At 57.3% G+C, this 20141-nt stretch overlaps 1 protein-coding gene across 1 annotated transcript in view; it reads left to right on the top strand.

Annotated features, from left to right (window-relative positions):
• The window catches only part of GAS6 (growth arrest specific 6), a 33082-nt gene that overhangs the window by 129 nt on the left and 12812 nt on the right, over nucleotides 1-20141 (top strand). Inside the window, exons 2-6 of the mRNA XM_042980742.1 lie at nucleotides 224-390; nucleotides 11106-11130; nucleotides 12484-12546; nucleotides 18366-18488; nucleotides 19058-19180. Coding sequence (XP_042836676.1) covers nucleotides 224-390; nucleotides 11106-11130; nucleotides 12484-12546; nucleotides 18366-18488; nucleotides 19058-19180 — 501 coding nt within the window. The remainder of the gene's footprint in view (nucleotides 1-223; nucleotides 391-11105; nucleotides 11131-12483; nucleotides 12547-18365; nucleotides 18489-19057; nucleotides 19181-20141) is intronic.

Here is a 20141-nt window from a genome sequence, read left to right as displayed (position 1 = left end):
GTGCCCCTCCCCAGAGTCCCCCCGCGGGCGCCTGCTCCCCGCGCCCCCGCTCTCCCCCCGCCCCGGGCGCCTGCTCCCCGCGCCCCCGGGCCCCGCACGCCGCAGCCGCGTCCCCGGGGGGCTGGCGGCCGAGAGGACGGCGCGTGCGGGGCGGGGTTGACCGCGTGTCCCCGTTCCGTCCCCGCTCTCTCCCGGCGTCGTCCTCCCGCCCGCGTCCGGGCAGCTGTGATGCTGCGGGCGCGAGAGGCGGCGCAGTTCCTGCGGCCCCGGCAGCGACGCGCCTACCAGGTCTTCGAGGAGGCCAAGCAGGGCCACCTGGAGAGGGAATGCATTGAGGAGCTGTGCAGCCAGGAGGAGGCCCGGGAGGTGTTCGAGAACGACCCCGAGACGGTGAGCGCGCGCAGTCCCGCTGCTGGGGTCTGGGAACATCCTCCGTACGCGCTGCTGGGGAGCCTCACGGGGACGCCCCTTCCCCGCTGCGCAGACAGCCTTGGTGTTAGGGGTGCCGGGGCTGCAGTCAGGTCTCCCAGTCAGGAGTGCTGGAGGGGGGGGCGGGGAGCCCTGAGTCCCACCCTCAAGCCTCCTGCACACCTTTTGGGCCCCCTTTCTCCTGGTGACCCCAGGTGCTCCCGCAGCTGTAAGCAGGTGCGTGAATGGGTTCTCTTGAGACCCCATTACCTTGGTCAGCAGGCCTCTGAAGGCAGCCGCCTTCAGGGAAATGTGCAATAGGCAACACCTCCTCAGTGTTTAAGATGTAAGAGGAATACAGTGGGTAAAAGCCTAAAGGGCTTCCTGCCTCCCCCCTTAGATGGACCGGAAGTGAGGGGTGGGCTGCCCGCAGCCCCTAGATCCTCACCAAGGGGTATGGACTGTGTGCCTGAAAGAGGAAATGAAAGACGTGGCCTCTGGGATCGCTTGCCACAGCAGGTCCCGAAAGCCAAAACGGAAATAGGACCAGGACATCTGTGGGAGGGGTGGGCAGGAGGGCTGGGATCGGGGGGGCCCCCCGCCAGGGTGCCCTGTGGAGGCCTCCTTCAGCAAGGTGCTCTTTACAAGCAGCTAGTGACTTTGGGAGCCTGGCTGTGCTGGCTCAGGACGTGACTCTATTAATAACGTCCTTGGGGGGTGTGGGGCGGCAGGCAGCCAACAGTAGGGAACAGCCCGTGTGGACTCAGCATCTGTGCAGGAGCTCTGCCCTCCCCGGGAGGGGACCCACGGGACCCTGCGTGTGTATCGGCCCTGGGGCAGATGCCCTTGGAGAGTGCCAGTGTGCAAATCGGATGGGCTTTATACCATGAGGTCAGGGTGACTTCACAGACATTTTTGGTTCTACCGGAATGTTTCTTCTAAAGAATTCTGGGATAAAATAAACACTGTGTGCAATAAATGGATAGCTCTGTGGGGCCCACAGAGGCTTTGTCTTCCCTGGTATTTCTCATCATTTGACCTGACAACCCTTTCCAGGCCGTTGTGAAGCGAGTTTTGAGGAGATGGCCAGCCCCAGCAGTTCTTGTGCGAGTTGCTGCCGTGGGGTGGGCTCTGAGAAGGTTGTTTTCTCCAGGGCCCGTTGCTTTCCACGTCAATAGCAGCACCGGTTCAATCTTTCTGTAAGGGCAGCACTGCTGGTCTTTTCTGGCCTGTTTTCCGGTTTCTTTAATGACGAGCCTGGTGGCCCAATGAGTCATCCCCTGCAGAGGATTTCTGAAGGCCTAGCAACAGGGCCATGTGCCTGGCCAGCAGGTCCCTGCCCGGTTGCAGGACTGTGTGACAGGTGCAGCGGGGCTCCCCAGCCCCCAGACCTTGTACAGAGACCCTGGGAGGGGGCTCACAGGTGAGAAGAGTTGAGGCAGCGAAGCTACTGTCCACCCCCATGGCCACTCCCGGCTGTGCTTGCCCAGAACGACAGGGCCTGACCTGGCTTTTCCTTGCTGCCTGGACACACTGTGTGTTAGCCACAGTATCCTTCTTCCCAGAGCATTAATCCCCTCGATGATTTTAATTGCTTTTATGTTTTAATCGTAACTTTATTTATAAACGTCTGACACAAAGGCAAGAGAAGGAAAAGTGTGTTTGCTCAGGACCCATGATTTTAACTCAGCCAGTGCTCTCTGGGTGCATTCCTGCAAGGGAGGTCATGGCCGCCCCAGCCTCCAGGGGTCCTCGTCCCTACAGCAGAGACTTGTGAACTTCTTTCATAGGAAAGCAGTCCGTGGTTTTCCAGGATCCTGTCCTCCTCGCCAGTCCCTGCTGGCAATAGTAACTACATCCTTCATTTGCCAGTTTCCCAGGTTACACCAGCTACTTCGGGGTCGTCCCTCAAGGTCAGCTGGGTTGCAAACCCTTCACCTGAACCTGTACCTTGCATCTTGTGTAGACCGTAGTGAAGACTGTTTGGCCGTTGGCTTGTGGCATGCTGGGAGGAGCCAGGCTAGGGTTAGGAGTCACCCTCACCACCATGGGGGCGCTCTGGAAGGGGCTACCCTGTCCTCAGGGTCGGGCTCAGTGGCAGGCATACACAGCCACCTGGTCCTGCTCTGTCCTTCTGGCAGAGAGGGCACCACTGCCCTCCGGTTCTGATCCTGTGGCTCTGGGGGCACACTAGTGAGTGAGCCCCAGGGAGGGCGTGCGGGAGCTGGGCCCTGCCCCCCAGGTTGGGCGGGCTTGAGCACCTGGAGGGCCAGCTCTGGGCTGCAGATGTACTTTCTGGTGTTTGGAGGCTTGTGCTGGAGTGCTGACTGCTAGCTGGGTGGGCTGTTCCTGCCTGATCCGGATTGTTCCTGACTAGGCTGTCTTTCTCTTGGGAAGGGAAGTGACCTTCACAGCAGGTAGCTGCTAGCACAATGGTTCCTTCCTGATTCCAGTCTTATCACACACCTGTGCTGGAAAGGAAGGGGGCCTGGGGTGGGGGGCTTCCTGACATCCTGGTCACCCTCCTGCTTCCCTCCTGGGAGCAGATAGTCCTCCCCCTCACGCCTCAGTCCCCTGGGGAGTGTCCCAGGCTCCCCATTGTTGCCAGGGCTAACGTTCCTCTGCAGGGCTCAGGGACAGTTGATTCCCTCCCTATCTGTTTCCTCTCACATGCTACGCTCCCCGCTGGCTCGCCCTCTCCTTGCTTGTCCTCAGTATCGCTTCCCGTTCACAAGACCCCTTCTATGCTGGGATTCTCCTAAGCTCACCGCAGGCCAGCCCAGCAGAGTCGCCTTCTACATAAATCCTTCACAAGACCCCTTCTATGCTGGGATTCTCCTAAGCTCACCGCAGGCCAGCCCAGCAGAGTCGCCTTCTACATAAATCCTTTAAGGCTGGCGGGTTCCAGACGCCGGAGGCCGTCTCAGTAATCGGCCTTCGCTTCCGGAAAGGGTTCTGGACAAAAAACTTAGCCAGCCCCACCCTACCTGCCTCCCAGCTCCTGGGAGCCCTCCCCTCTTGGGAACCCGCTCTTGGCAGCCACAACCTGGTGCTAGGAAAGAAACTCCAGGCCCTGGCCTTGACCCAGCACTTCGTTAAATTTGAGGGCAGACAGTATTCGCAGCATGGCCAGCAGCGCACCTGGAGGGCTTCACATCACAGGTGCATGACCGCCGGCCAGTGCTTGAGCTCACATGTGTCCCCCTTGCCCGTCTCTCTCCATGTCTCCCCCTCCCACCTCCTCCATGTCTCTTGGATGTGGGGGAGCCCGGTGGTGCTGGTGGAGGGTTTTAGGGGTACAGTCAGCTTCAAAACCCTGCACTGCTGCTGGCCTCCAAGGACACTGTCTTCCTGAGATCCCTGTTTCTTTCAGGACAGCTTGGGGACAGGTACCCCTACAGAGATGAAAGTCTTACCTTCCAGCCTAAGGCCTAAGGGGTCTCACAAAGACCCCAGCAGGAGGTGGGAGGGAGGAAGAGGGCACATGGTCACCAGTCCCCCCAACCCCTGCCACGACTTGCCTCTGCAATGTGGGTGCCCTGGCTGGGGAGGTGACATACCGGCTGTGACCTCCAGGACAGCCACCGGCTACCCACCTGCCCCCACCACCACCCCACCGCTGCCTTGTAGGTGGCCTGCATACACTGCCCCACACACACACTGCCCGTCTCCTTTCTTGGGGTTCTCAAGGGAAGCAGCTCCTGCGGACCGTGGCCTCCCCTCCTGGACCCTCTCCTTCTTGGGCTTTCGCCCCTAGGGGCCGCAGGGAAGCTGGTCACGGGCTGGATTCGCCATTGTGGGGCTGGTTCTGTTTTGTCTTGAGGTGGCTGCTGCTGAGCTGAAAGGCCTGGGGCGGGGGTGCCGCTGAGGCAGGACCGGCCCTACTTGGCTGCCCCGTGCTGGGTTCTCTCCTGGGCGTCTGCAGGCACTTCAGCTGTGCTGTTCAGCCTCTACAGACCAGGCCCAGTGGATGACACTTGGTCCTTGCCAGTGGGCCCAACATCTGCCGAAAGCCAATTAAAGACGTTTTGGAAAACACTGTAGAAGCAAAACAGCCTTCTAAGATTCTGATGCTTATGGCCTGTTTCTTGAGATTCCAGGTAGCTGGGGCCAGGATTTTCCAGACACTTCCCGGGTCATCCCTGTGTTCCAGTCATGCTGACAGGTGACCCACTGTCTTCACACTCAATGCCCCTCTTCCCTGGGGTCGGTGGGTTGGCACTGGGGGCTGTTTCTGTGATGCAGCATCTGTTGAGGCTCAGGGGTTAGTGTCTGACGTCGGGAATGCTCTGTGCCTCTGCAGTGCTGGTCCGGGGGCCCCACTGTGAGCTGTGTTCTTGTGAACTTGGACCTTGATGGGGTGCAGTTCATTGGAAGTTTTATAATAACTTTTCAAGAGGACTTGAAGTTCTGGAACAATATCCGGCCTGCTCCCAGTGATCGCACAATGACAGATGTGTTATTCAAATGAGATAGTTTGAACCCCATACTATCATACTTGTTTCCTCAGACTTCTTTTGTCAGATTTGAGAATTGTTTCTTTCTGGTATCAGTGCCCATGGTAATACACAGTTTTCCACATCTATCCCCCAAACCTGCCACATAGACCTGGTTTGCGCAGGGCTTTTCTTGAAACACTGCTCTCCATGAAAATCACACAGCTGGAATCAGCCAGCCCCTGGGGGCGGGCCTCTGCTTCCACCCGGGGGCCACTGAGGCTGTGCTGGGGCGTCCGCCAGGACTGGCATGACGCGGCTGCAGGTGCAGCCGCCTGGGTGACTGGTTTGGACACATGTCTCTATAGTGTGATGCTTCAGATTGAAACGGAAGATCCTGTTGGCAGGTTGCTGTTGGCAGTTGCCAGGGGCCGGGAGTAGGAGAGGGTGCTTCCCACCTGCCCTGTCGCGTAGCAGACCAGCCATTTGTGATGGAAGAGTCACCTTGGCCCCGCCCCGAATGATTGCTGCGGCTGCATCCCTCAGATGCAGGTTCTGGGTTGTCCCACGCACACCCCAGGCTTACCCCGTGCCAGATACGCGTGGAACACCTCACCTGCACCTCACGTGCACGCCATGACGTAGCATGTCTGAAGGGGCATCAAAATGCACTTAAAATTCCTTTCCCTAAGGCAGAAACAGACAAGAACTTTGCAGTAGTGTTCGTCACAGGGTCATAAGACGTGGTGGCCCTTATTCCAGATGCTTGTGAACTGAGGCCCAGGAATCTACGTGGGGACTTGCCCAAGTTCACTCTTCACTGGGAGGACACAGATGGAAACTCAGGCCCCAGCATCCAAGGTCAGCATGTTAACTCTGAAGTGATTGACCTTCCGAGGCGAGAAGTGTCTACACAGCCTGCTACGTGGTGATGCACACATGGGCACTGATTCACCCTAAAGCTAGTTATGAAAAGGGCCCAGAGAACCCAGCTTTCCAGCTGGCTCTCACCACTCCCCGGGACCCTGTGCTTATCTCGCTGGTATGTGCTGGGCGCCAGGGGCTGGTTCTGGGGGCGTGGGGGTGCGTGCGGCTGCAGGAATCCCACTGCACAGATCCGCAGAGCTGCAGTCCCCAGCTTTTATCTGTGCACCTGCGTGTTGTCCCCACAGGAATTTTTAACAACACATGTGCACATTAGCATCTCAGGAAGTAGGGGAGCGCTGTGGCCTTGAGGGTGTTTCTGGGGCCTGCCCCCCTCCTTGCAGGGCTGACCTGGAGGCCCTGTGGGCCTGGCAGGGGTAGGTAGGGGGTGTCCGTGTTTCCTTTGGTCTCATGGAGTGCTTAAACAGACCCCTGGTTTGGAGAATCTTAGAGGAGATGAACTTGGGAAGACGACAGAGGGATTTTGTGTGAACCACGCTTAGAAAAACATGCACAGACTGAGTGATGCTGGCCTGGGGGACTGAGAACCTGTCAGGGTCCCTGAAGGCTGAGGGGCCAAAGCTTCCCCGTCGATAGCTGCGGATAGCTGCGAATCTCTCCGGGAGCCGTCATAAAAACTGCGAGACCGTTGTTGTGACTTCCTCCAGCTACCGCAAAGCAGAAGCCTCCATAATGACGATTCAAGTTGATGTGACTTGGACAGTATTTCCCTTAGAAGTCAAGTTTGCTAGCAAGACAACATTAAGGTCAAAGGATTAGTCAGTGTTGTGGACCGCTTCTCAGGAAGACACCTTGTATTTGTATCACGTAAATAAGCAGTTATTGTGACGCTTGAGTCTCGGCCCACTTTGTCAAATAGCATAAAGAGTTTTGGAAGCAAAATTTCGGGCAGTTATTTATTAAAGGAAGTAAGAAATTCTTAATTTCCTGTTTGAAAAGTAACAACCGTTTGTTATGCTGCGATGTGTGCCTATTATGTCGTGTGAACTAGATCAAAGTGCTGGGTACTCCACGCCAAAAAGACTTACGCACTGCTGATGCTGATGTGTTTGCAAAGCAGTTTCCAGGTCCATTAACACGCTGGTGTCTCGGCCCTCCTGGCAGTGAGCCTCCCATTAACCTGCATATGCGTCAGAGGGCAGGAAGAAGGCAACTGCCCTGAAGGTGAGCCACGGCATCAGGACCGGAAGCTGTCTGGGTCACCCTGGTTCACCCCGCCCCTGCAGGGACTGCGCCGGTCTGGGAGGAGCTCGAAGAGTTAAAGTAGTTTGGACATGAAGGCATGTACGAGGTGTCAGTTCCCAAATTCTAGAACCTTCCCAGCTGCATGTGGTCCTGTTCATGAGCTACAAGAGGGCAACTGTGCTCAGTTCACACTGTGAGCCCAGGTGATGTTTCTGTCTTAATAATGTGCATTTTAACCCACTAGGCTTGTGTGGTTTTTGACCATTTTTGGAAGGCAGGTTTGCTCTCAGAGCATCAAGTTTATAGAGAGACCACTAAGAACCCCACCAAGCCTCAGAATGCCCCAGGGAAGAGGTGCACAGGCTGGGTGCTTGGAGGGCATTTCAGCAGGCTGGGCAGGCTGCCAGGCAAGGAGCTCGTTGTGGTCACAGCTTCTGGAGTTCCAACTCCAGAACTGACTGTCCCGCGGTAGGGGAGGGGCGAGTGGCAGGTGGACAGCCCACACGCAACCTTACCCCACGGGGAGGGTGGGCAACTCCCTGATGCTCTTGACTTTGCCACATGGGAGACTCTGGAGGCACAGACCCCGTGTGGCAGACCAGGGTTCCGGTGGTCAGCACGGGGCAGAGGCAGGTGGGAGGTTCTGTCTGCAGATGGGACTTGTCGAGGATTTCACCAGCCACCTATTTGCTGTCCTTTCTGGTGCTCCCCTTCTTAGCGAAGGGGCCAGATGGGTGATGGCACAGTTAAGGAGCAGACATGGAAGAGACCGTCTCACGAAAACACCGTCCTGTGGTTTCAGAGCAAACTGCTAGGCCTCACGTTAGACGCAAGTGGACCGAGCCTGTCGTTGGGTTCAGGCCTTGAAGGTGCTTTGGGCACAGGTTCCTGTGTTTACAAGCCTGCAGGGAACAGGAGCATGGGAGAATGCGTCCCAGGGAAGGCCGGGTTTGTTGGAGCACCCAACTCCGTTTACGTGAGGATGTGTGGCCAGTGGGCTTTTGGCCAAGACCAGCACACTGAGCCTCCCAGAACCAGGTGCTCCCCGTAGGTGGGGTGTGAGCTCCACACGGGGCCACTTCACTCACGGGCAGTCCCTACTAGTAGGAGTGACGACTCAGTTGTTGAATCACACATGCACCATGTCTCATCGCCTCCTCAGAGAGTAGGGTCCTTGGAATGAATGGCGGAAGAAGAGGTTGGCAAATGGCAGTTCATCTAAGGATCTAAGTTCAAAAATGCATTGGCAGTTTGTAAGCTTGAGGAAATGTAGTACTGATATTTCTGAGTTTTGGAAGACACAAGCTGAGAGCACCGATTTAGGTATTTCTCCCAGTGTGCTTAGCTTTGTTATAAATAAAATCAACAACTCAGTGAAAATTGTAGGACTCTACATTTGCCTGTTCATTCATTCATACACCCAGCCATCCATGCATTCTTCCTTTGATCCATCCATCCGTCATCCAGCCAGCCATCCACCCATCCAACCACCCATCCATTTACTCATTCTTCCATTCATCTATCCATTCATCTATCATTCATTCACCCATTTAGCAATGGCTCCTGAGGGCCTTCTGAGGGATAGTCAGCACCAGGCCAGGTATCAGGCATATACCTTCCCCTCTGGGATCTTCAGCTTAGTTTAGTGGCCTGCAGTTTTGCTCATTTCTTTGTGTCTTTAGCTGTTTAAGTAAAGCAGAAGCAAACTCCTGAGAAAAATGATTGCCAAGTGATAGACGGCTTCATTTCCAACCTGGGTGGCCCTGGCCTCCTGCTGGCTGGTCTGCCCATTCCCTGCTCCTGACCCCAGCCAAGCCCTCACACGCCTCCTTGTGTGGTCAAAAAGAAAGGGTAAGTTTGTAGGCAACCGATCCCTGGTTCTGAATCTGGCCATGTGAACTGTGGCTTCTCCGTGGATCCCTGGGGCGGGGGGGAGGGGTGATGCTCATGGGAGTCAGCCCAGCTCCTGAGCCTCAGGCCACAGTTTATGTGTGGCCAATTTGTGGTGCAGGTGGGGCCGGCTCTCTGTTCTGTGTCCAGTGCCCTTCATTCACTGAGATTTCGATAGGTCTTCCTCTTTGGTCAGAACGTTGAAGGACAATTAGAAATGTCTCTTTCTCTTGGGAGAGTGCATAGTGGTTTTAGGTGCATCTGCCTTAGCTTTGCTGTTACTCGGGGTTAATCATCTCTGTCCTAGATTGCCAGCCAAATGAGCACCCCTCTCACCCCAAATAAATCAAGCACACAAATTAAGATAAATTGTCACCAGCTTATGGCCCAATGGTTTTGGAAACCACATTCCCATGGGTGTGATTAACTTAAGGGAAGGGCACATGGCTTTTCGGTCAGTGAGGCTCTTCTAGAACAATACAATCGCTGTTCAAACACATGACACATAGCTAGTAATAGTCAGGGCTTTGAAAAATATAATACAGCTTTCTGGATAACATATAGAACAGCTTTCCTGTGGCAGTGCCACATTTATGACCATACAGAACAGCTTTCTTGTGGCAGGTGCCACATTTATGACCATACAGAATAGCTTTCCTGTGGCAGGTGCCACGTCTATGACAACTGGGAACTCTGCTCACAGATCCTCAGTGTCTTTAGTTCCTTCGTAGTCTAATTCTTGGTTTTGTGAGTGGACACATCGTGCATCCTAAGTCTTTTCTTTCACAGCCAGAGCCCCTCCCTTTGTGACAAAGTCTGTGGCCTTTGCTCTCCCTCTAAACCCGGCAGATGTCCCTGCCTGCTTGCCCTCAGCTCTGGGGGCTTCGTCTGAGTGTGCCTGGCCTCGCTTGCCTTTCCTGTCTGGGAGTGGCCAGTCCATGACTGAAAGCAGCACGGAGAAGTGAAACCAGGCCGTCAGGGCCCTCTGGATGCTGGTGGGAAGGGGTGTCCCCGCCCTGGCTGTGTGGCTCTGCCTGCCAGACCTGTCCTCTGTCATACCTGCCTGAATGTCACCTTCACAACCATGATACAAGCTGAAATACAAACTTGCTCTGACCATTACTTTTAAAGGAGTTAAGAGTCTAAGCCACGTCTTTATCAGAACATGACTTTCTGATGGGTGTCTTAGCAAAGTGTTGTAAACAGTGAGGGAAGGGGACAGGTGAGGTGCCAGACCATGGCGTGAGGCCAGCTAACTATGGGGGCCCGTCACTGCGGATGACACACCAGCTCCTTTCAGCGTGGTTTTGGATCCCAGTGTGCTGTCGGGAGCCCGACCTGGCTTCCTAACCTTGGTTGAACACCACGACCCGTCGTGAGCCTCGGTTTCCTCCTCTCTGATGACGGGGTTAATTGAAAAGACCTTGGAGTGGTTGTGAGGGTCAGATGGAAGGACATACAATCACAGCACCTGTAGCGGGCACCCCTCCTCAGTGGGTGCTGCTGTGTAGCGACCTGGTCCCGTCCAGGGGAGCATCTAGGGCCAAGCCACGCTGTGACTGACCCTCAGTGAGAGATGATGGTGGATGGGTGGGGCCAAGGACCCTGGGGACAGTTCCAGCTGCTCTCTGCTGCTGGCCAAGACAGGGCAAGTGGTCCTAGTATTTGGCAGACAGCTGGTATGGTGCAGAGCTCTTAGTTCACGGTCACAGATGGAAAGGACCTTTGCTTCCCTTGCACCCTCCACACCTCGCCCAGCACCAGTTCCTTGTACAAACACAGTCGGTGCAAGTCAGCGCCTGCGTGTGGATGGCCCCACGGGGTCTGCATGCTTCTGGGAGGAGCCCGGTGTCAGCGAGGGTCCAGACAATCTTCCTCCTGGCCCTCCGCCTCCTGTGAGACACTGGGTCCCTTAAATGACATCCCCGTTGCCGCTTACAGAAGGTCCAGGCGGACATCATTCTGCAGCGGCCGAGACAGCGACCTGGGCCGCACCCTCCCTCTTCTTCCTCACGCCATGGTCCTTGAGGTGGAAAGTGGCTTTCTGGGTGGTTCTGCCCTGCTGTCACTGAGCCAGCTGTGGAGAGTTCCCCGCCTTCCTCACGCACCTGCCCCCCCCCAGGTGCCTGTCTGTGCCCACTGGGGAGGAAGGCGAGGCCCTCTGCCAGCTGCTGCGGGCACTGTGTGGGGAGTGCAGGCCATGCCAGTAAACTGTCGCCCCTTCTTTTTCTTTTTCCGCAGGACTATTTTTACCCAAGATACTTAGGTAAGTTTGCATTGCTGCTTCTGTAGTTGTAGAGGAACAGAGGTGGACATGTCACCTGTCAGCTGGGCCAGCCTGTCCCACAGGTGCTCCTGGGGAGGTTGCTTTACTCACACGGTGAGCTTGGGACTCTTGGAGCACGTGGTCACAGCACCTGTGCCTTTCACAGCAGCACGATCCGCGTCAACCGCGATCTAGTGCCGTTATTTGCAAACCGCTTCTCTGTTCTGACTCCGCTAGTTTGCTATTTGGGAATGTGGCTGATTTAGTGAGTCTCAGACCTGTTGGTCTCGGGGTGTCTGCACTCCTGAAGTTACTGAAGATGCCGAAGAGCTTTTGCTCCATGGACTATGGTGGTTGGTATTTGCCGTGTTTTTTAACAGAACTGAGCCCAGTAAGAGATGTTTTTGTTTAATTTGAACAAGAGGAACGGACAGGCAGGTGCTCCTGGCTGCCCAGCAGGTGTGTCACCGGACAGCGTGGCCCCCAGAAAGCTCCCGAGTGTACTTGGGAGAGAAAGTAAGACGCGTGACAGCCAAGTGACCAGGGACCATCAGAAAGAGGCTCTGGACTTTCCCTGAACTACTCCTTTAATTGATGCTGTTCTAAGATTTTTCTAAGATGTACATCATTATGAGACAGACCTACACCAGGGTCTGTTCCTTCTTAAGTTTGGTGAATTTCCTGTTGGCCTTATGTCCTCTTAGCGGTATTCTCTGGGTCTGTGCCATAGAGGGCCCTGAAGAGCCGGGGACCTGCCCACTCCCAGGCTCCCTGTTGGCCTCCGCAGGCCTCGCTCCTAGGTGTCTGGGATTTGTTTCCAGGGGCAGAGGGTGACCAGCTGTCCCGGGAGCCGCCTCCAGGTCGCCTGGGCCCCGGTCCTCCTGGGCATGACCAAGCGCCAGGGACCTACTGAAGGTCCGGGAGTGGCTCAACACCCGTTCTGCATGAGTTCCTCCTCCAGCTCCCGTGTGAACCAGCCTGTCAGACGGCTCGGGGAGGAGGGCACTCAAATCATGACTTCCACATTCAGGGTCCAACGGGGTTTCTGTTGGAGACCAACTTGAAATGAGGTTCACCTCTCTGACTGTGGCCAGAAAACCCAGTGACTGTTCCTGGTCCTTCATGCCACCAGAGAGTCCGCAGACAGACCTTTGGACGCAGTTCTGCCTTTTTGTGGGAGGCCTTTTCTTGCCAGCGTTAAAATCTCTAATAACAAAAGCTGGAGCACCTAGGGAATGTGAATAATCTCCTCTTCCAGAGGTGGCTCAGAGACGACTCACGAGATCTGAGGTCTGTCCTGTCGTCTGTCACCTGTGACAAGAATGACTGACCTGCTTTCCATCTGTCTTACAGACTGCGTCAGTAGGCATGGGCCTCCGCACAGCAAGAGCCCAGCTTTCGCCGCCTGCGTTCAGAGTAAGTCCGCCTCCCTGCTGTTCCCCTCAAAGCCCCGCGGGTTTGGGTAACTTCAGGCTCTGCTGTGGTTTTCCAGGGACCTTGACTAGCCCCATTACCTTAAGGAGCTGCGGCCCCGGCCTGAGCTCTGCTCCTTTTCCACTGAACTTGCCCTTTGCAGCAAGTGAGGTTCGTTTCTCTAAATAAGCAAGCAGTGCATGCGGTATAAAATCTAAGCCTTTCCTGGGTGTGAGGAGCAAGCACTTCGCCCCCGGCTGTGCCTCCTGGTCAACCGGTGAGGCTCCAAAGGCCCGGGTTACCAGATCTGAGAATATTCTGGGGCCCGTAAACACATACGCACAGTCTCTTGTTTTGCACAAATGCCAACTTACCACACGGGCGTGCCGACCTCTCTCTGCCCTGAGTGCAGCTCGGCACACACGCACGTTCACGGCAACACTGGCTCGGGTAGGTAGCATTAACTGTGAACTGGGGACTTCTAGGCTACCTCCGGTTTTTGACAAGTACAAACAAAATCTCACATGCATCTGACGGTGTCTGCAGGACAGAATCCCAGGGCGGGACCTACAGCACCAAGCCCAGTGTCATTTCTCATTTCGGGCCTGAATTACGCCAGGAGCCAGCGAGCGCGAGCAGGAGGCCCACCCACTTATCTCTGCCAAGCTGGTGCATTTTTTTTTAACTTTTTTGTTTCACCCAGTATAAACGATGAAGGGTGACTCCCAGTCTTTGTGTTTATGTTTTTCTCACCGAGTCAAGCTGAGCTTTATGTGTTAGCCGTTCGCACAATTTTCCCTCTGCTTATCATGCATCTTTTGTATTCTTATTAACATCATGTAAGTGATCACTCAGTAACACTGACTTTTCGCTGGCGAGGAACGCTGTAGCCACCTCAGCTGGGACTGACTCTGGGCCCGGCTCAGGTCTGAGCTCCTCACGGCGAGCTGGCTGGTCGACCCTAAGCCCAGGTGTCTGTGTGTTCACCGCACGTGCTAGGCAGTTGGGCTCTGGGCGCGCAGCCCCTGCACCTGAGGCCAGGCCTGCCACCCCCGGGGAGCCCAGGAGGGGAAGACCCAGAGATGCTCATGGACTGGCTGGCCTGGCTTGTGGTGCTGCTGCGTCCAGCCACCCACCTGTCCGTGTGCTGGCCAAGGGCCTCACCCCACTCGCCTGGCCTGGGTAACGGGCCCAAGCCCTGGTTCAGAGGAGCAGAAGAAATGATTGATTTAACTCAGGAAGGCGAGGGAAGGGTGGTGAGGCCGTGTGGCCCCTGCTCCCCTCTGACCCCAGGGCAGCGGCACAATAGCAGGTGCAGAGCAGACTGGCCTCTGTCATTTTGGGTACAAGTGCCTGTTAACTCAGGGTGGCCAAAATCCATGCCCATGCATCATGGGCAACCTGGAGCAGGCTCCCTCCCTCAGCCCCCTGGGGTCAGCTCATGACCTCGGCCTCCTAGGGGTCAGACCGTGACCTCAGCCTCCCGGGGGTCAGCCTGTGACCTCGGCCTCCCTGGGGTCAACCCGTGACCTCGTCCTCCCTGAGGGCAACCTGTGACCTCGGCCTCCCTAGGGTCAGCCCATGATCTCAGCCTCCCAGGGGTCAGCTCGTGACCTCGGCCTCCCAGGGGTCAACCCGTGACCTCGGCCTCCCTGGGGTCAGCCCGTGACCTCGGCCTCCCTGGGGTCAGCCCGTGACCTCGGCCTCCCTGGGGTCAGCCCGTGACCTCGGCCTCCTGGGAGTCAGCCTGTGACCTCGGCCTCCCGGGGGTCAGCCCATGACCTTGGCCTCTCCAAAGGGCGTGGTCATTGCAGTTTTAGTTTCATGTCATGTTGGCTTTTTGTTTTTAGCAATTTTTTTATTGTTGTTAATTTGCTAAACCAATTTTTTCTTTTAAATTATGTCTCCAAATTGATGAGATTGCTTTATTTTTTTAATGTTTATTTTTATTTTTGAGAGAGACTGAGCATGAATGGGGGAGGGGCAGAGAGAGAGGGAGACACAGAATCAGAAGCAGGTTCCAGGCTCCGAGCTGTCAGGACAGAGCCCGACACGGGGCTCAAACCCACAAACCGCAAGATCATGACCTGAGCTGAAGTCGGACGCTTAACCCACTGAGCCACTGTACGTCCCCGTAGATGTTTAATTCCTGGGTTTTAGGCTGAGCCCCCCGGCACCCCCATAAGTATTTAATTCCTGGGTTCAGGCTCCCTTTTCTGGAAATCATAAAAAGTTACCTAGTTATCCATGCTTCCTGACACAGCGCGAAGATCGTTGTTTCCAGAGAGCTGCACCCTTGTTCCAACAGCATTTATTTAAAGTCATTGAGTCCTGGGCCATGTTGTGCCACGTGAGAGATTTTGTGGCTTTAGAGGGACCAGAATTGTTTGAATAGCAAAGATGTGTTCTGAATGGGCTTGAGGCTCTGGGCTCTGGTGGCGGCTGGGGTGAGGAAGGAAGGGGGGCTTCCTGAGCTGGCACCAGGGTCAGATCTCATGCAGTGGCGGCGCTACGCCCCCCCATGCCCAGTCTCTCTGGACTGTGCGCTATGGTCAAATGTGTCGTCCTCCGTGGGTGCCCGACTGCACACCGTCTGTGCCTCTAAATTTTCCGAAGTCTGGGGCACCCTGCAAATACAGTGCGTCCTTATTGGGGTGTGCGTGAAGACAGCTGGGGACAAGGACCCAAGGCCTGTCACTCGGGAAGGATGCACGTCCTGCCCGCACCCCCACCCCCACCCCCTGCACCCCCGGAGTGGCTCCTGCAGGCCTCTCCACCCGCAGCACAGTTTGGGCAACTTTAGGCTGTTTTCATGGTTCCTTCCCAACAGCTGTCTCATTTGGTGGCCGTGAGGCAGCAGAGCTGAGTGCTTGACTGTCCATTATTGTCAGAATCGAAGCAATGTCCCCCAAGAGCCCACATCTCGGTTTGCCCAGGTGCCCATGTCCAGCCCTGCTGCGCTCCGGGCCTGGGGCTTTCTTCCTGCCGATGTCTCCACCTTCTGCCCACCGTGTCCGAAGGGCCCCTTCCCTTTGGCCACAGTGGGCCCTGCACTGAGTGTGTCGTCCAGCTTATAACTCATCTTTACCTTCATTCCGAGATGGAGAGAAAGGCCTCCTGTCGAGGGATCACACGGCTGCTCAGAGCAGCAGGGCCACGTGGGGGCAAGGGGAACCCCTTGTTCTCAAGGCTCCTTCTCGCTAGAGGCCCGGCCACAGGGAAGCGGGTGCCCTGGGTGCCTGCAGAGGCTTATCCTCACCCGTGCTCTCACGTGCACGCCCTCGATCCCACAGGAGTTCGCTGGGTCCCTGCCCGGTGTCAAATGCTCAGGACCACCCCTCCCCCTTCCTTGGGTCCTGGGGCCGCTGTTGTGGGTGTCCTGTGGGAGCCCTGCTGCGGGTGTCCCCTGGAGAAGTCTGTCTCCACCCTGGACTGTGGGGCCCTGAGGCGTTTTTATTCAAGGAGCTTTAGCCATTTCAGGCAGTTCCATGTGTCAAATGCGCACTTCTGAAATAACTGAATCTTGAACCAAATGCGTCAAGTGGAGACACCCTTCTGCCTTTGGGGGCCCCTCTGGGCTTGTGCTGTGAGCAGGCAGGCCAGGCCCTGACACACGGCACACAACCCTCCTGCCCTATCTGCCACCTCTGGGGCTGGTGTTGGGCCTTGCCCTCCCCAGCCCTCCTGCCCCTCCCCACGGGCAGCGTGGGGTCTGCAGGGCTGACCTGCCAGCTCCTGGTGGCTGTGGGACACGCCGTTCCCAGGCCCCGTTTCCTCATTCCTGGACCCGATTCTTGCTTGCTTACGGGGAGAAGGCATTTACCTTCCCTGCCAAAAACAACTGTGCAAGTGTCACAAAGCATTTGGGGATGCTGTGTCCAGTCAACACTTGCCAGTGAGTGTGGCAGGGCCACAGGAGGAGCCCAATGCCAGACTCAGGCCCCAGTTATTTGCACACAATTATGCGGATTCCCCAAGAAGTGGGGCCCTGGTGACAAGATCACAGACCTGCATGGGACAAAGGGACGCAGCTTGGCAGAGTCTGGAGTCCTGCCAATGAGGGCTGACGGGAGGCCCAGATGGGCTGGGGGTCATTTGAGCCCCAGGCTGGTGAGGCGGAGAAGGGCTCTACTAGGAATTCATTGCTGGTGACCACAAGCAAGGCCTGGGGCAGAAATGCTGTCCCCAAACCTGGCATTGGGCTGGAAATGTCAGTCATTTTAAGGAAGAGGTGATAAACAGTGGCCTGTGCCCACCTAGTCAGTCTCCTAGCAGGACAGACACCTGAGCTCTCGGCTCTTGGGGGCCCTGTTGGCTCGTGCAGAGAAGAGGCTGGAAAACCCAGGAGTCTGACGAGCCTCTCCACCTGCCCAGCCGCCATGTTGTGTGGGCTACTCTCTCCATAAATAATGAGAAGTGGGGCACCTGGGTGGCTCAGTCGGTTAAATGTCCGACTTCATCTCAGGTCATGATCTCACGGTTTGCAGGTTCAAGCCCGACATCGGGCTCTGTGCTGACAGCTTGGAGCCTGGAGCCTGCTTCGGATTCTGTGTCTCCCTCTCTCTGCCCCTCCCCTGCTCGTGCTGTCTTTCCAACACAAATAAATGTTAAAAATATGTATATACATGTAAATACAAGAGAAGTGATTGACCTGATCAGAGAGTTGTGGGGTGCATGGCCCTGGGAAGGGTGACACAGTGACCTGCTCTCCCCTGCGGGCCTGGGGATGGCTGTCAGCTGGCCAGCCTGGAGCCCACAGTCCCCAGGGCCACAGGGAAGCGGTCCAGAGCAGCAAGGTTTTGTCCACACCGCTGAAGGATACCTGCCTGAGGGACAGCGAGTTTGCTGCAGGCACTCGGGGCATCTCCCGCCCCATCTACCAGCCCTGGCCCTGGGTTTGGACCTCAGCCACAGGCCCAGTGCTGTCCCCAGGCTGAAAGGGGCAGGTGTCCATGCTGGAAGAGGGGAGGGGAAAGCTGGCCAAGGTATGTCAAGGAACCAAGGCGAGAGCTGACCCACACAAGGGCTGCGGGGCTGGAAATCTCCTGGGCCTGCTGAGCATGGGCACAGTGAGAGCGGCAGAGGTCAGCCTGGGCCCCAGTGCTGAGATCCTCTGGAGACCCCTGGCCAGTCCCTCCCACACAGCACCTGCACCCAGGTGAGCCAGGCTGCTCGTGGGCGGGCCCTGCAGCTATGGCACCTTGGAGCTGGGCTTCAGCAGCCTGTGAGAAGTTGCTCACATGCCAAGTCCTTGGAAGCCACCCCCTGTGACTGTTTCAACTAACCTGTAAAGCAGGTGGCGATTGCCAGTCTTGGCCAGCAGACTGCCCCCTGAGCAGGGGCCGGCCGGTACCCCTCTCTGGGAGAGCCAAGGCAGCCTGGGCCTGGGCAGTCCCGCATCCGGCCAGGTGGTGTGGGGGTGCTCCTGTGGCCGCCAAGCCCTGTGGGGAGCATGCTGGGGTTTGAGTGGATGGGATGCCTGGCCGGGGACGGTGGAGATGTCGGCCGGGATGGGGGTTCCTCATGTGACCCTTAAGGTCAGCCAGGGGTCTGTGGGCCTGCTCCCTGGGAGGCCAGAGCACAAGGAGCCCAGCCAGGCCCACCCTGTCCTCCTCTGCTGCCCTTGGCCCAGCGGGCAGGTGGACACTCCCTCCAAGCTGACCCAGATCTCCCTGGAACAGATGAGGGCCTGGCCCACCTGCTCCATGACTGTTCTCCTGCCCGGAGCTGGGGTCCATGCCTCTAGTCTGGGCCTGCCTCGGTGGGCCTGCCCCCCGGCCGTTCCCTCCCAGCTGAATGTTTTCTCTTTTTTCTCAACATAGACTTGCCTGACCAGTGCTCCCCAAACCCCTGCAACAAGGAGGGGACCCAAGTCTGCCAAGACCTCATGGGCAACTTCTATTGCCAGTGCAGAGCTGGCTGGGGCGGGCGGCTCTGTGACAGAGGTGAGGCCCCTCCCTGTGCCCCCAGCCCACCCGGGGGATGTGCAGGGCCTGTTCCAGAGGAGGCAGGAGCCCCAGACTGTCGGGGTACCCGGCCCCTCGTGGCCGGCCCACCTCCCTCCGGCTCAGAGGAGGAAGGAGAGGAGGGGCCCCTTGGCCCCTCACATCCCCCAAGAACATGGAGAGGCACTGCTTTCGCCTCCAAGGACAGGGCGCTGTCCAACCTTTGAGAAGCTATCGGGTGCTGGCAGTGGCCTGGCTCAGGCAGGACTGGAAGAAAAGCCACCGTAGGGCTACCCCTGGGGACCCTGGGTGGGGCCTTGTCCAACCTCCCTGTCTGCAGTTTTGGGGGGTCAGCAAAGAAGCCGCAGGAAAAACACCCCAAGACCTGATGACTTCGGGGGCCCCTTCACTGCTGCTCCAAGCCACCCCAGGGCCCTGCCCTCCTCCAGTGTGCACTCATGGTAGACGGCACCGCCCTCGGCACAGCGGGGTCTCCTGTGGGGACAGGCGTGCAGGTGCTTGTGCGTCACCTCTGCATGCTCCCCAGCCTCTCTTTGCTCTGTGCCCAGATGTCAACGAGTGCAGCCAGCAGAATGGGGGCTGCAACCAAATATGCCTCAACAAGCCCGGCAGCTTCCACTGCGCCTGCTACAGTGGCTACACGCTCACAGTGGACAGCAGGACCTGCCAAGGTAACGCCTGGGCCGAGCCTCCCCAAGCCCTCCCCGTGCCCTCCCCGTCAGTCTGTGCAGCTGCCAAATTGCCAGAGTCGGCAAGATGGCCAGATTGCTGAGGCTGGCGGTCACCTCTTGAGAGGCTGTGGGTCCCTGCAAAGGCGGGAGGAGGGGGAGGGGCCTCCACAGAGCACATGCCCGGGCATGTCCGCGGCCATGGGAGCTGCCCCAGCATCCGACCCGGGATGAGTCACCGGGCTCTCAGCCACTCTCTCTGACCCAGGGGCGGGCCCCTGTCCACACCCACCCGGCTTGCTTCCCTCTGGCAAAGGCTCAAGCAGAAGGCAACTCTCGTCCCTTCTGTCTCGGGCCCCCTGCGGCCCAGCATCCTGCAAGCTGTGGCCAGCCTACTGCACAACAGGGGCACCCCACTTCACAGGGGCAGCTCTCCGCCCACCCCCACCCCACCCTCCAACTCAGACCTGCTGACGTCTGTCACTGGCATGTCCCTGGGAATCTGGGACGTTTCTTGAGTGCTGCTGGCTTGCCCCGGAACAAGATGGAGGTACTGAGGGGGAAGCAGCCTCCGGAGCAAGGGCCCCTCTGTGGCCTGTGCACCTCTACCTGCTGGGGCCGAGGGGCAGGGTTCTCAGGGCCGCGGGCAGATGGTCTGTTTGGACGCCCCCAGGAAATGTGCCGTGTGCCATGGGGGACATCCTGCATTAGCCTCCTCAGAAGTCCCTGAGTGACCAGAATCTCCCTCCCACCCGCTCACCAAGTCTATGATGTGTGAAGACTCTAGGGGTCCCAGAGATTCCCTGCATCCTTGCCTTTCCCCCCAGAACAGCGTGTAGGGCAGTGGGACGGGACTCTGCACCTGCTGGGTCAGCGGGCTGCGAGGTGCTGTCCTCAGCATGACTGAGTAATGATCAGCATGATGGCAGGCGCCCCACCTCTGCTGCCAGGTTTCGGGGTGTGC

The sequence above is a fragment of the Panthera tigris genome, chromosome A1, assembly GCF_018350195.1.
Source record: "Panthera tigris isolate Pti1 chromosome A1, P.tigris_Pti1_mat1.1, whole genome shotgun sequence".
Classification (NCBI taxonomy): domain Eukaryota; kingdom Metazoa; phylum Chordata; class Mammalia; order Carnivora; family Felidae; genus Panthera; species Panthera tigris.
Note: the sequence above shows the minus strand (reverse complement) of the source record. Positions and strands in the feature narration are given on the sequence as shown.